Source organism: Simochromis diagramma, unplaced genomic scaffold, assembly GCF_900408965.1.
Source record: "Simochromis diagramma unplaced genomic scaffold, fSimDia1.1 OVJJ01000419.1, whole genome shotgun sequence".
NCBI lineage: Eukaryota > Metazoa > Chordata > Actinopteri > Cichliformes > Cichlidae > Simochromis > Simochromis diagramma.
This window is the reverse complement of record NW_024387244.1, coordinates 1731604-1747167: the sequence shown is the minus strand read 5'-3', so window position 1 is coordinate 1747167 and position 15564 is coordinate 1731604. Positions and strand designations below refer to the sequence as shown.

The window sequence follows — 15564 nt, the reverse complement described above, 5'->3', positions numbered from 1 at the left end:
TTTTCATTGTTTTCTTCTGGCTGTTTTATTGGACAGATCACCTGCCTTAGTTTTTATTTTACACAGCAACACAAAAATCGCCCCACTTCATTTACTACCATTAGTACAAAATGTCTTTTACAAAAGGAGCCTCTGTCAGACTGTTGGGACAGTGTGTTGGGGTACAGCAGTGCAGAAAACTTGGAATCAAAAATCAGGAAACGAGACGTATACACAAACGGCGAGGAAACCTAAAGTGTGTGCATACCAAACGACCAAATGTTCTGCTACTGGGGTGGTCTTAATGTACATCCTAAGTTTGAGTAGAGCTTATTTAGACACACGAGACTATAGTATGTGCACTGAAGTGGAAAAAGTGTTACCTATACAGTACAAAACTATGCAAGGGACTTCATCTTAAAGCACCTCATGTTACCATCCCACTGCAGACTGATTTGTTTTCTTTTTTTCACTTTTGATCAGGTTGTCAAATATAGTGTTAGTCCTACTGCACTCCGGTTGCCGTGCCAACAATCCTCGTTTGAATCAGATAGTGGAAACAGAAGAAGGCAAAATAACCTGGATGACAACATCAAATCCTATCTAATCCTTCCAGCCCGACAGGAATGAGAGAAAGAAAAATGTACAAAAATAAAAAATGAAAGGCAAACAAAACACGTGAGGTAAACCAAACGTTTTGCTGGTACCAAAACCTCCATACCAAATAAAACTTCTCATCTCATCACAATATTACACTTCATAACAACCCAGATTTTGTAAAATGTAAATGACAATTCACACGTTTGTGTTAAAATGTCTGGTTTTGACATTCATTTGACATTAATTATGCTTATCACTAGTCCTCGTTTAATAATCATCATTATAATAGTAGTAGTAGCACATGGAAACAAGAAACAGAACATTTAATTGCCCTTTTCTGACCGATCACCTTGCTTTGTAAACAAAGAAATGGAAAAAGCCCTTCCCACCCAGCCCCCACCCCGGGGTGTCAGTCGTCAGGGTCTCAGTCTCCAGCCTTATTCCAACGGCCCACTGACACAGTCTGAGCAGTTCTTGAGTTTATAACTCATCCTTGAGGTTAGAGTCTGTGCCTTCCTCCTCCTCTTCTTCCTCCTCCTCCTCTTCCTCATGCTCTTCCCCTTCGTCCTCCTCCTCTTCGTCCTCCTCCTCCTTCTCCTCTTCCTCCTCGTCCTCCTCCTTTGCCTCTTCTCTCCTCTTCTTGTTCTCCTCCTCGCGCTTCTTTCTCTCGTCTTCCTCTTGGCTTTCCTTCATCTTCTTCTCAGCATCCTGGAGAAAATGCGAACAATGCAAATAAATATATCAACCTATATGAAAAGCTCATTCCTTTTTATTAGTGTTGACACTGACGTGAAATTAGAATTAGGATTACAGGGTACAGGGCTAAAACGAGCATACCTTAGTTTTGCCCCATGTGTCGTTGCCGACTTCCTCTGCCAGGTTTGGATCGTTTGTGATTAGAAAGTTGTCAAAGATAGTCCCAGACTTGACCTGCAGCCAGACACAAGGGCAACACATATTTTGTTATCAAATCTTTAAAGAAAACAAGCACAATCACAAACTCAAAGAGTTTCAAGCATTTCTTCCTGGGAAAACATGCAGTTTTCCCAGCAGCTCACACAATACAGAGCAAGTAACCAAATTGCTGGATCAATGTAAATAGTTTTAAAATATTTCAATAAATTTCATTATGCATTAAGATGTAAATACACATCCAGCTTACCTGCCACAAGTCGAGCCCAATCACCCCGACGCTGTCGTATTTATAGATCTCAGAATCGGCCGTGTACTCGGGGTTGTCAATCTCAGGGTGGATCCACTTGCCCTTGTAGGCAGGGTTGTCAATCTCTCTGGGCTTCCACTCACCCTGCGGACAGCAAACACACACACAGAAACTGGGGTTAAAACACAAAGCGGCTGACAGTGTAAACAGAGTAAATATTTTTGGATAATATTCCAATCCTATTCTAGGAAGCTCGCTGATGTGCAAAGCTCAGAAAAATAGCACAGAATAAATACTGACTGCATGAAGAGTTAGAATCACTGGATATGCACCTTGTATTCAGGGTTCGTGACCATCGGTGGCTCCCACTCTCCATCCATCTCATCATCCCAGTCATCGGGCTTCTTGGCATCAGGATCTGGGATGTTCTCTGGTTTGTCCCAGTCCTGCAATGAAAACAAAAACAACAAAACATTTCAAACATGATCAACCTATCGAAACTTTTAAAAAATTAAAACAGTGTTGCACACGTGCCCTGGGTTAGGGCCCTGAAAGAATGCCAGGTCACACTGACCTCAGGTTTCTTATCGTCAGGGTCAGGAATCTTCTCCCTGTCATCCCAGTCCTCTGGCTTTTTGGCCTCGGGGTCCTTGATTTTTTTGGGAGGCAGGAAGTCCCAGTCATCCTCCAGATTGCCAGATTCCACCTTCTTATTGTCTATCTTAACCTCATAAGTGTTGTCAGGGTTGACGACCAGTGTGTACAAGTGGGTGTACTCATCATCCTGCAGGGCAGAAAAAAAGGTCAATACATGCAACTAACAGCATATTACCATGTAGTTTATTTTTAATTGTTTAAGCTCATGCGTCCTTATATTGTGGTGCTTTTTATTAGAACTAGCTTTCCCATGCGTCACCTTGCACCGGATGTCCTTGTTGATCAGGTGGTTCTTGCCTTTGTAGTTGAAGATCACGTGAACTTTCTTTGTGCCAGGGCCGCAAATATCAGGACCTGAACGAGCCCACAAATACAAAGTGACAGTGAATGTCTGTGTATAGCAAACACTGCTCTGTTTATCCAACAAAAGCAATACCATTTAACACACCATCCTTTGGTCCACTTACCAAACATGATGTTGTAGACAGAGTCTCCGTGCATGTCCTCCTGGTTGAGCTCGGAGGGAAACAGTTTAATGTAGCCTCCGCCACAGTCGATGCTCTGCTCGTGTTTCACGGAGAACTGTATGACTAAAGGCTGGCCCTTGTTGCTGAAGTCATCAAAACGGGCTGACAGTGCATAAAAACGGGCATCCTGGCTCGTCTGCAGACCTGCAGAAACAACGGTGTTACTGCAGGGAAGATCAAGCTAAACCAGCGAGTACTCCTGTTCTGTCTTAATGAAACAGTACGGGTTAATTTGATGCTCTGTTCTCAAGTTGAAGAACAGAGAGGAAGACAGCCGTGTTGATACTGGCAGAGCTCCACGAGGAAGCAAACACTCGCCTCTGACAGCAGGTGTCTGACAGGGTAGTACAGTGTAATTATGCAACACATATCAGCGCCTTCCTGCTTACCTTTGTCTTTCTCTTCATCACCGTAGAATTTCCCAGCAGTCAGGACAAACTTCCCATAATCGGACTTGTGCTTGGATTCCACCCAGCGACTCATCCAGGCATCTGCACAAACAGGTTCAGAGTCAGCTGCCCAGCAATCACCAAGACAAGACTCACAAAACTCTGTTAATCCAGCCTTCGATACAGAGTGTGTGTGCGTGCGTGTGTGTGTGTGCGTGGGTGGGGGGCATACTGCGGGATTTTGTGACCGCCTTCACAGATGAAAGAACAGGACAGCTGGGAGAAGGAGGGTAGCAGTGAATGACCAGGGGAGAGATGTGCAGCAGTGGGGGGAGGGGGAGGCAGACGGGGTGTGATAATAGCTTTGAGGGCTGGGAAACATAAAGCAGGGAATATGAATAAATCAATGAATGGATGAGTGATCGGTTGGTCTTCTAGACTAATCAGCTGACGATGTATTCCACAAATTGCGGTAAAATCATGAGAAATAACCGTAACAATCCACGCCGATATGCGGACATGAAAAATAGCCATCATCCATCTCAGTCAGCACCACAGCATCTCGAGCATGTACAGCAGCAACAAAGAAAAGCAAGCACTTCAATCCTATCTGTGTAATGTTGTGTGAAAGCGCTCACCGCCGTCTTCAAATTGCTCGCGGAAATAAACTGTGGACTCGGCCAGTACAGATGCAGCCGACACGGCCATCAAAAGCAGGCACAGTGCTGTCATGGCGACGAGCTGAAGCAGCCGGTCAAAAACTAACCAATTACAAATAAAAATGCCCGTGTAGAAAGATTTTCTCTAAATAAGGCGAAGCAGCGTTGTCTGTCAGTGCGGTATCCCCATACAGTGATGCTACAGTGAGAGCCACCGAGACGCTGCCGCTTCTCTCCTCTCGCCTCGGAACAGATGTCTGAATCTGATTGGACGACGGTTGCTAACCTCAATAAGGAAGCGCTACCGCTTAAAGCCAATCAGAGGACAGAGAATCCGGACGAATACTTTCTGCAGCCAATGGGAGCAGACCACGCGTTTGCCTGATACACGCCCAAAGGAAGGATGATGCGCCGTGGGTGAATCACATGCAAGGGGAAAATGCAATATCAGTAACAACACGAGTATAACTAAAGCTAAACAACGTGAACTACATATAAATATACATCTAAAAAATAAATGAAATAATTCGAATCGGTAGGAAAAGAATAATGTTCTATAAAAATAAATAATTTTTTACATTCTTAACAAATGTTTTCACGCCTGATCTCGTGCAGCATATCTATATAAACTCAGGCGTGATTTTCTTGCCTTATGTAAACTAAACTAAACACAGGAGATTCCACAGAAATATACATCACAGGCGTAACAACTCTGTAATAGGTCCCAGGGCAGATCTTTTGGGGGGGGTGTCCTTACCTCCGCATTGTACCAGAACAAACACAGCATAGCATATAGCAATAATAAGACATATCAATGGCATCAGTCCAGCTTGTAACCAGCACCACGGATAACAACCGCAGTCGGGGGTTGGGTCAGCGGACAAATTTACTTAAAGCCTACAAACACACACACAAGCCCAAAATAGATTCAGCCTTGCTAACGTAACATAAAGACACCTGTAATATGTGCAAGCTACAAAAAGCCACAGGTCCTCGCAGACTTACTCGATGGGCAAGCTTATAACAAGCACACTGATTTATAGAATTCCTCATTCAACAATTTGTTTTCTACATATATCACACACTCACATACTGACGAGTGCTTATTTTGAACATATGACTGGTACCAATGTTTCAAACCTTTAAACAAACTTCATCTCTCGAGCCTTGCATTCAGCAAAGTCAACACGTTCATAGGGCGCAAGAACAAGTGATTTAGTTCCCAGCATCTATCAAAACATTGTAGAGTGTAAAATTACTGGGTCAATATTTGCACAACTGAAAATGTAATAAAAATGTATAAAGCATAAAAATACAGGCTTTCTCGAGATAGAATTATGACTTAAATATATAGTGGTATCTAGTCCACTTTACTGTAATCCTGTCAATATAAGTACCCAGTGTAACATAGAGGAGGGCCCTCTAAGGTAGTTTTCTCGACTGGGTCCCAGGCGCTGCCCTGCCTGCCATATTCAAATTCGAACATTAATGTGGAGTCAAATCACTGAAATCGATGAGGATTGTTGTTTACCAGGTTTTTATTTCTTTACACCGTGTCTGACAGGTTCTCTCTGTGTTCTTATTGTGATGTGACCCTCAGCTTTGAAGCAGACTGTGTTGATGATAGATGAATTATACCAACAAAAGAGTAAAGCACACCACTAAGTAACAACTGTATATTAAGTAACAGTACAGTAAAACCTATAAAATGTTTTTATAAAACACAAGTATGTAAAAGGGTGAGTTTCCAGAGGTCCAATGCTTTAGAGACAAAGTCCTTCACAGTAAGAGCTTCAAGTAACACTTCCATCACCACTGGTCCTTGCACGTTCATTTTAAAAGGAATAAAAAAAATCTAACAAAATAAAATAAGTGCACATTTAGAGTACTCCACGAAACTAATCTGGTCCAGTAAAATGTTCAAATATGGCACAAATGATATTAATAAATAATCTGTGCTGATATAAGCACAATGTTTGACATGCCACTAGTAACACATGAATTACAAACTCATATGAACACAAACAACAGTGCGAGTCAGACTTTGGCCGAGGGGATTAGATATAAATAGTGAAAAGGAAAAAAAAAGTCTCCCTCTGCGCCACACTCTGCACAGACACCATCTTCTTCACCCCTTCGTCTTGACAGGATTCAAACCAGGCAGGTGAAGAAGAGCAGCCACACTTCCTGTGACGCTGCCCATCTCTGCAGGCTGGGTCACGCTGCTCTGCCCTCTAACCCTGGATCTGCCCTGATGTCTGGCCTTCTGTGACGGGACCTGGACAGACACATGTTGCATCTGTGGGGGGAGGGGGAAGTATGCAGTGCAGAGCAAAGAAGACACATCTCTGTGGCTCTGTATGCAGATGGGCTGGTAAAGCAATCTTACACCTCCAGGTCCGTCTCTCTGTTTCCTCCTCGCTCTAGGGAAGAAAGAAGTTGATCCTCTGAGGTATGGACTTGCATCCTTGGGCTGAGAACAGTCTCTCCTCTTTGGGAACATACAGCATTGCCTTGGCCACCTCATCCAGCGTGGCTTCATCTGTTTCCAGACCTCGTGCTGCGTAGGCGTCCCGTGCACAGAGCTTAATGTGACGGTACTCCAGGGGCAGAAAGGGCACAAAGAAGTCAATCAGGTGACCAGACATCAGCTCACTCTGAGCAAAGCCACCTGGGATATTAAAACAAAACAGGAAATAGAAACATATTTAAAGTTTTAACAATGTGTTTTGGTTCTTTTTTATCATACGCTGTATATAAAAGATGGCATTCATGCAGTTTTCTTCCAGGTATGAAAAGTGAAGCCAGTGTACTGATTCTTTGGTCAGCGGGGGGGCGATTCCTGAGGTGGTCTGTGACCTCGGTGATCACTTTCCTGCTAATTTTGTAACCAGAAACATAAACATGGTATGCTTTACCATGTGATTAACCACGTGAGTAATGAAGTTGTTAACCAGTAAGTGTATAAAATCCACCCCTCACTCATGAGTACCAGATTCAAAGATGAGGCTTCACAATAGGACCTCACTAACCCATGGGTAACACTATGCTGGTCTAAGCTGTTTTTATATTACTTTAGCGGCTTTCAGCAAATACTTTCAAGCCACTGAGCAACCAGAACACCCGAGTAACTTAATTCACCTGCCACAGAAAAAAGGTTTTGTTTCTTGCCGAAGGAAAAAAGGCTCAAAGCTTAAGAAAACCCACCAGGCAACCTTTACAAAAACTTTACTGCTCACCTTGAGACTCCATCGTCTCAGCTCGCAGCCGATGCTCCAGGTCTTCCATACCGATGTCCTCTCGATTCTGGCCAGAGTGCCAGAAGTCCAGCGCCACGTCGTTGATTGTTGCACCACCAATGTTACTGCAGTGACAACAGCAAAAACACAACATTATATGTCTACAGCTGCTGAGCTTCTCAGGGAGACTCGATTCTTTCTGGTTTGGCAGAAAAGTTTCTTTAATACAAGTTGCTCTTAGATAAATGATCACAGTTCAAAGATGGCCAGTAATTCACTCACATCTCTGAACCATAACTGTTGAGTGTAAAACGGCTTTTTCTATTTTTGACTGAACAGACTGTTAGTCAGGACAAATCTGACTTGAGGAATTGAAAACATGAAAAATCCATACAGAAGGCGACAGAAGGAGCTCCATCCTTCACCACTGATGAGCTGCCAGGCTATCTGGACAGGAAGTGCACAGAGAGCTTTACAGCTTCATCAAACTGTGCCTGAAACAGTCAGCTAACCTGAGGAAGAGGAAGATGGCCCTGCGGTAGCTGACCCCATCTACGTTGTCATAGTGATCCATGAAGGGCTTGATTGCGTCGATGAGGCCCGGATGAAGCTTTTCAGCCTCATCGAAGATGAACAGAGTCTGAGGGCAGCGCAGCACCATGTCTCGAATTGCTTCTCTCAGCTGACCCTGGATTTCAGGCAAAAAAACAAAACAAAAGTCAAACATTATTATCATTTTATAACATTTCAGATCTGACAAAAGCTGATTATTATTTCCTTTCAAGCTTGATATATAAAGATACTAAACTGGGCATAAAATATTACAAACTGAGATAACTTAAACCAACAGCCGACATTTATCTAGAATGTTTTAATCTTTTTAAACAAATATATAAATGTGCCATTGTTGGTAAAAGTTCTTTAAAAGAATTAGCCCTGTTATATGCCACAGAGGTTCAGTGGGAGGCTGTACTACAACACGTAGACACGTTAAAGTCCACATTTGCACACTTTGCAGACTTTGAGGGCATGAGGGTAGAGGTTATCCCGTGAACTGCATATACCTATTTATATTTGGATAGCTCTGTACTATGCACCATGTATTAATGCTATGTAAACACAATTTTGAAATCAGCTGCAGTGACTGTGAAAAAATGTGCTCAAATGAGACTGAGCTGGCACCTCTGACCCGGTTGGACAAACGCCAGGTTCCAAACATCCATTTCTCTGAGTATTTGTGTCGCAGCATCAGTGTTGACTTAAAGCATCTGTCCAAACCATGACTGCTATCACTCTTATGATGAATTACAACACAGAATAAATATCTACGTAAGCAAAGCAGCGTCCAGAGAACACAGGTACATGTTCCTGGCACAGGACGGCCATCGCTGTGCCAAGTGGGCTCACCTTGTACGTGTCCACCAGCCTGGCGTGCGGGAAGTGGAACGGGGCGATGAACAAACGGACACACTCGCTCTTCACCCCGTCCCGGTACAAGTTATCAGCAATGATCCGGGCCACAAAGTTCTTGCCTGTGCCGGACCAGCCGTGGAAGGAGAGCGTCAGGGGCTTGTTGGACTCGGGGTTGTTGATGAAACCCTGGATGGCTTTCAGAACCACGGACTGAGCCAGATGTTGCCCGTGGAGCTTCGTCTGAAGGTCTCTTGCTAGACCTGCACATGAGACCATAGATTTTTGATTTTTATTTTAAAGGCACCGGCAAATATGAATAAAGTGCTCTGTGTTAAAATGTCTACTTTTAAAATATGTGATATAGCCAATAAAACGTAAAGTTGTTAAAGGGCTGCATCAGGCACTGAAGCTAAAGCCCTTATCAGATGATGAGTAACTGTGTGCAGTGTTGGGTGAATTCACAAACAGACGATTACAAAGAATAATGAGGGGAAACGACCAACACACGCTTGGGGCAAAGCGGGCAGCCACAGAGCGGCAGTGCGATACCTGTGATGTTGTTGGTTATCCTGCAGTCTCCGGACTCGCAGCACTGACCCAGGCTACAGTACCACTGATGCAGCAGGCTCATGTAGTCCTGAGGAAACCCTGCCCAGATATCCCTGGTAGGAACTGCTCGCATCACAAGAGCAGGGCGAGAGAAGTCCGTGTTTATAACAGTGTAATAACGAATCGTAAAAATATAAATATTGCAAAATGCGCACGAGGCACGATGTAGCTTGCGAAATGAGCGCTTTCGTTATAAAATGGTTTTAATTTCTTTTACCATCTCTTACCTTGCTGGGTGGCATCATCCTGATTGGGTTGACACTCCCCCTCCCAGATATTGCAATAAATATAATTAAAATAGTAAGTAGAGACGTTGCTAATGCTATCGAAATGGAAGAAGTCGGCCTGCGCCGAGACAGCCCAGAGCAGCAGGAGAAAGCACCGCGCAGACATCGCGAACAGGCTGACGTGAAGCGGTCCAAACGACACTGAACACCAAGCCCCGTTTCTGCTCTCCCATTTATCTGAACGCGGTGGTCCACCGGCGGCCTGCTTGGACTGGGATACCCCTCCCCGCCCCCGACAACGTCTCCCTGCTGAAGCCAAAGAGGGGCGCTTGTTGCTGCGGTTCGCCGCGGGCGGGCGGAGGGGCGGTTACTACCCCATTCCCTACTGTTCGCGTCAAATTTGATTGGAGCCATTTTAAATGGGAGCGAAGCCTGTACTGCAACGCCATACGGCAAATGTCACGCTACCGAGGTAAGAGGCTTGCGTGTCCACAAACAACCCACGGTCAGCAACGCAGGCTAGATATTCCCGCCCTTGGGAGGTCAGCAAGTGACCAAATCGAACTCCTTTCCATTACATAACGTCACTTCCGGCGAAAAGTCGTACACTTGATCTCAATCTTATTTACTTTTCATAGTTGTGTCATTAAGACTTTACTACTCCACTGTTTGCATAACTGGTTTAGTAATATAAGATCAGTTCATTTGGCGCTCAAACACATCACCCATCGAGAAAGGGAGGAGAAAAACAGATGCACACAAATGAGTCAATAACAAATATTTTATTGTTACAAATTGAAGTCAACAGGATCAGGTCACAATCCAGACGTAATAGCACAGCAGGGTCTGAACACCGATTCCTGCAGGTGAAAATCTGTCAACATCACTTTCCAGCTTTTGAGGAAACGGCACCATTTAGATTTATTATGAAGTGACAGACTTGTGCTTGATTGTGCTTCAGTGTCTGAGGCTTCACACCTGTGTAGAGAAGAAATCATTAAAATACAAGTACAGACTACTAACAGAAGAGTTGACTAGCAGTTAATGACCACATGACCTCAGAAAAAAATGGAACGGTAAGGGTTATAATCAGCTTAAGTCATCTGGCAAAATCAGATCATCACTAGTCTTGTGGCCACCTTGAAATAATCGTGATTCAGGACTGGACAAAAACACTCACCAGGTAAAGAACTTGAACTTTTCCCCATCTGAAAAAGAAGAATGAAAACCCTTATTACAAGTCAGCGATTGGCTGATTCATATTTTATTCGCTGGGTTGCTCAGTGACAGACTGTCAACATGAGTGTTCAGGTCAGACATTTGTTGTAACATCACTGAACCCCTTATGACCATCGTGCACTTTTAAGTCAGTTTTCTCACCTCAGTCACTCTGGTGTGGTCCACACTGGGTCTCCATCCCTCACACAGAGAACAACCTGAAGATATGAGAGCATCAGTCAAACATGCACATCAACTGCAAAGATGAAGGAGTCTACGCTGACCTGGTCAGCTAGAGCTAATAAACAGACTCCATGGTTTAAAGTCAGTCTGTACTTTGTCATCACACAGGCCAGACTACAAGGATCAAATGATCTTTACTGCAAGAAAGTGATCCCAGAAAATATGCAAGTGGCTCCTTCAGACCCAGCTCTATAAACCTCAACAGCACGGGGCCCATTCTGGGTCTGAGGAGCTAAAAATGACACGATTTCATACTCACCATGAGTGTTTAATCATCTTCTGAATGGTGATGAGTTGTGAGCCCGCTCGTTCTGTAACAACAAATTAAGATTCAGGTAAATTTACAGAACCATGCTCACTTCTTTTCTCCAACATTAAAAATCCAGATCAGAGTCTGTTACAAATTATCCTCAACTGGATCAGCGACCTGATTCAAACTCATCACATCTGAAAGCCGTTAGCTGCTGTGCAGGGATGTCACCAGAAATGATACCTAACGCTAACATTTGACACCAAAAATCGGAGATCACTTGCTTTTCTTTGGTACTGCAGGCAGTGTATGTACTAAGCTGCCATATTTATAGATACATTCTTACATATTAGAGAAAATCCAACAGCACAGGAAACACTACCTGTGGAAAAGGACCATTTATGCAGCCGCCATAATAGCTCTGCTTAAACTCATAAGACAGAATTCTTATTTTGCTATGAATGATTTACTTTACACTTTTTAGGTGGAGTAAGCGATCAAAGAATGATGCAGTTCCATACAGTCCAAGCACCACAAGTTAACAAAGCACTTAAACTTCAAAGACTTAAAGCTGAGAAAGTTTTAATTCAAGGCATCATCCTGATGATGTCATTGAGACTGCTGTTATTTCATAGGTTAAATGGTTTGCTGTGGTAATTCTAGTCATGCTTATCCTTTTGTATAACAGGTCTATAAATGTGTAATTACCACACTATGCAATTTAGTCTGTGCCTTGTTAAAAGTGTTATTTGAGATAAATTATCTGCCACCATGTCAGTGTGTGAATGGTCATTTTGTCCATCAACTGTATTGACATGTTTAGTTCTATTGGTGCAGAGCATCAGGTTTGTGGTACTGTGACATCCCCGCTGCAGTGTTTGAGATTTAATGCTTACCAGCAGAGCAGCGACGAGTCAGACAGCAAGGTGTTCACATCTGAAGAGAAAGAACTTAATTATCACTTTGTTTTAAACACGTCGATGATTGTGGGACTACATAAGTTGATGCTCAGCTAGGAGCGAAAGACGATAGTTATTCTTCATAGTTTAATCTGTTGAACTATGCACTCATCACTGCATCGAGCTTCATTAAAACAAACGTAGAGCAGGATTTCAACTCACCTCCACTTTGGCTTTTGTGGGACTCCTGGAAAAAAATAAAATAAAATATAAAATAAGTTTAGAAAGACCTCAAACCCAGTGACCCTCAAAGGTTGCAGAGGCCGACACATCAGCTAGGAGCGAAAGACAACAGTAATTCTTCACAGTTTAATCTGCTGAACTATGCACTCATCATTGCATCGAAACAGTTTTATTTTTACAGGCCGGCTCCTCAAAGAAAAAAAAAAAAAACCTACCTGCAGCTGATCCAAGAATGCACATCTGGATCCAACATCAGGACCGTCTGCAAAAGCACGAGAGACGCATCGTTGAAGAGTCCAAATTTTAACATGCATGTATGTAATATAGTTTTAACTGCATCAGAAAAAAGTCCTCTTTCACTCTTTTTCAGAGAGATTCCCATTGTTTTAAAAACAAAAGTCATCATTAACAGTTTCTTATGGTAACACATGATCAAGAATTTACATCCATTACCTGTTAGCGATAGGACTCGGACCTGAGGACACCTGTGGGTAGAAATAAAGTGATTAAAATGATATAAACTTTTAAGCTCACAGGTTGGGAGTAAGTAGTGCCTCAGATAATACAACTTGGTGGTTGGAGTATCATCACATCTTCTCAAGAGTAGCAAATAAGTGGTCATCACAGGAGCACAAATTTATGGCAAAGACTGATGCTTCCCTGAGGTGTTAGCAGAGAGAAAACTACACGTGTGGATCAGGACTCCAGGAACAGCGTTACAAGTCAGTGTTGTGGCCAAATATTTAACATTTTCATTTAAAATAGATTTCCTGTTCATTTGTTGTACATTGTGTACAAATCACACTTTGCCAGTCAAATGAAAGCAGTAATATCCCCATTAGTTTTACATGCAAATATTAGTTTATCCATGCAAAGGCGCACTGGGGTTATTAATACTTAGGTTTGAAATATTTGTGTAAATATGGCCCCGCACCCAAGCAATTAAAAAGGCACCTTCAATTTCAGCCTCAGGAATTTTATCATTATAGTTTGATTTAAGAGCAAGTGTAGTCTCTCCACAGCGAACACCTTAGAGAAGCACAAGTTTCCTCTGCAAACACTCATCCTCACCTCCTCAGTCCCCTACAGACCAGTCACATCTCTGGGCTTTCACGGCACCTGTAGAAACAGTCTTGTTAGGACTATTACAATGAATGGGAAAAGCAAGAAACTCAAAGGAAAACTATATATGGAAGTCTCAGTGTAGAAAATGCTCAGAAATCACTTCTGTCCACTACTCTTACACTTTAAATCATCACCGACGTCCATTTAGGGAAACAAAACAAAAAAAATAAAGGGTTTAAAGAAGAATTCCTTACCATCGAGCATCTGCTGATGTCGAGAAGTCAGGATGAGCATCGTGATCCTTCATCTTTGAAGAGCCGTCTGTATTTTTGAGTGTTTTAAGTTGTTAATCTGTCAGATTTAACCCAAACACAACAGGAAGGTTAACATTTTTAATTAAAATCCTCATAACTTCACACAAAGTTATACACACCCACTAAATACGCTGCATGGCCAGCAGCAGGAGCCGTGCAGCTAAGCTAACCGGCCCAGTTTCTCACAGCCTTTGCCCCGTCTTGTCAGGAATGTTGCCTTTACTTCACATCGACTCAGATGTCCCTAGCAACATTATGTCATCATATGTAAGCGGGACTAAACTGCACTGAGGCTGCTTTTAAAACAGGATCTAACGATCCGCAGGCCAACACGCGATCTGTTGCACGTGGATGAGGCCTGCTAGGCTAACGCTTATTAGCTCTAAAGAGCTTCCACTTAAAAATGCCACCGAGTACAACGTTACCTACATGATAGGTTAACAGTTATTGCTGCGGGCGTACAATAAAGTCAAAAACCACGAGACAAACACTAAAGCGGAAAAACTCCAACCAACTCACCAGTAAGTCGTCCGAGGAATGAGGCAGAGAAGCGGGCGCGAGGCGCTTTTATAGAAGCTACCGCACAGCCTGATGGGAAAAACATGTCTGGCTGAGCAGCGCCCCTGCTGGACGAGTCGGTCTGTGAACGCGCAACGTGTGCGACATGTTTTTGTGTTTTAACTGAATACTTGTGCCCTGAAAAAACTCTGCTTTGATTCATTTGTAATTGTTCAGCTGCTCCCTTTAGGACTTCTCTCCTCTTCCGTCACACCAACCACCTGCATCTGCATCTCCACCTTCACAGGGAACGGTTGGAGCTAGCTCCACATTCAGCATCTCAAATCAAATCAAATCACTTTTATTGTCACACCACGTGTGCAGGTACATTGGTACAGTACATGTGAGTGAAATTCATCTGTCGTGTATCCACGGTTCCTCCGCACAGGTCTGCACAGGTCCAAACCAGCTCAGGTTCAACTGTTCAACCTCAACACTATCTTTAACTCCACTACCTTCCACTCCACCTCCTGTGCTGCCGTCTCCATCATCACAGGTCTCACTAGTAGCTTGTAAACCTTCCCTTTCTGTCACAAATCACCCCTGATACTCGCTTCCTCCCACTCCACCCTGAATGCACTCTCTTCTTCACCTCTGTTGTGCGCCGTTTGCTGCTTTGGATGGTTGACCCCAGATATTTAAACTCATCCATGCCTCTACTTCTCCAGGCTCACCTCCACCTGCTGCCTACTCTCACTACAGATCACAGTGTCTGTGAACATGAGAGTCCTTGAGACTCCTGCCTGGCCTCATCTGTCAACCTGTCCACCACCACCGTAAACAAGAAGGGGCTCAGAGCAGCATCACCCCCTGCCTTGAACCCATCTCACTCCTATCTGATAATGAATATTGAGAGAGACTAACTTCTCTGAATGTTTAGCATTTAACATTCTGTTGGTTCTGCATACCATACCCGTAACCAAGGCAGTTACCTATTCCCTGGTGTTTTTGACATAATCACCTCTGTATTATTTGTCTTACTGTTTCATCTTCTCACACTACAGGCTGTTGGTGCCATATGTTTAGTCTCTTTTTAGCAACCACATGTAAATCATCTTGTGTACCATCATAGATGGCAGAGTTTTTCAGTGGTTCAGGATCAGCCAGACACACTCTCTGGGCTCAGCCCACCGTTTACTAGGATACTTAATGAAGAGAAACAGGACTTTTCTTTTCTTCATACTGCATCACCCTCTTCATACAGAACCACAGTTCCTCTCCATCACATGCTTCCTCTACCTTTGAGGCACAAACAAGTACACAGGTACAAAAACTGTGTTACACAGTGTAATCAAAAAGCCTTTTTAAAAAAT

The 15564-nt window shown here is 43.4% G+C and overlaps 2 protein-coding genes and 5 non-coding genes across 8 annotated transcripts; all 7 read right to left on the bottom strand.

Moving 5' to 3' along the window:
* On the bottom strand, positions 1–4451 carry calr (calreticulin). Its single transcript, XM_040052862.1, has 9 exons — positions 3953–4451; positions 3315–3416; positions 2866–3069; positions 2658–2752; positions 2316–2525; positions 2074–2187; positions 1742–1885; positions 1417–1509; positions 1–1287 (listed from the first exon to the last, which is right to left on the bottom strand). The coding sequence occupies exons 1-9, from the start codon at positions 4044–4046 to the stop codon at positions 1060–1062; spliced, it is 1284 nt and encodes a 427-aa protein (XP_039908796.1). The 5' UTR covers positions 4047–4451; the 3' UTR covers positions 1–1059.
* A 1042-nt stretch (positions 4452–5493) lies between these two features.
* On the bottom strand, positions 5494–14326 carry tor3a (torsin family 3, member A). 2 transcript variants are annotated; one of them, XM_040052864.1, is made up of 16 exons: positions 14213–14326; positions 13634–13730; positions 13386–13433; positions 12768–12799; positions 12530–12576; positions 12294–12318; positions 12069–12108; positions 11182–11233; positions 10842–10897; positions 10642–10669; positions 9462–10439; positions 9175–9297; positions 8620–8885; positions 7725–7900; positions 7213–7337; positions 5494–6644 (listed from the first exon to the last, which is right to left on the bottom strand). In XM_040052864.1, the coding sequence occupies exons 11-16, from the start codon at positions 9625–9627 to the stop codon at positions 6397–6399; spliced, it is 1104 nt and encodes a 367-aa protein (XP_039908798.1). In that variant the 5' UTR covers positions 9628–10439; positions 10642–10669; positions 10842–10897; positions 11182–11233; positions 12069–12108; positions 12294–12318; positions 12530–12576; positions 12768–12799; positions 13386–13433; positions 13634–13730; positions 14213–14326; the 3' UTR covers positions 5494–6396. The 2 variants fall into 2 exon arrangements, with proteins under 2 accessions (XP_039908798.1, XP_039908799.1); XM_040052865.1 differs by lacking the exon at positions 14213–14326 and adding an exon at positions 13813–14206.
* LOC120747356 lies at positions 10516–10590 on the bottom strand. The gene has a single exon (XR_005699099.1). It is a non-coding gene; the product is annotated as a small nucleolar RNA SNORD47 (small nucleolar RNA).
* On the bottom strand, positions 12173–12255 carry LOC120747357. Its single transcript, XR_005699100.1, has one exon. It is a non-coding gene; the product is annotated as a small nucleolar RNA snR60/Z15/Z230/Z193/J17 (small nucleolar RNA).
* LOC120747352 lies at positions 12395–12476 on the bottom strand. Its single transcript, XR_005699095.1, has one exon. It is a non-coding gene; the product is annotated as a small nucleolar RNA snR60/Z15/Z230/Z193/J17 (small nucleolar RNA).
* On the bottom strand, positions 12646–12728 carry LOC120747355. The gene has a single exon (XR_005699098.1). It is a non-coding gene; the product is annotated as a small nucleolar RNA SNORD79 (small nucleolar RNA).
* On the bottom strand, positions 13509–13578 carry LOC120747353. The gene has a single exon (XR_005699096.1). It is a non-coding gene; the product is annotated as a small nucleolar RNA SNORD75 (small nucleolar RNA).
* Positions 14327–15564: the final 1238 nt, after the last annotated feature.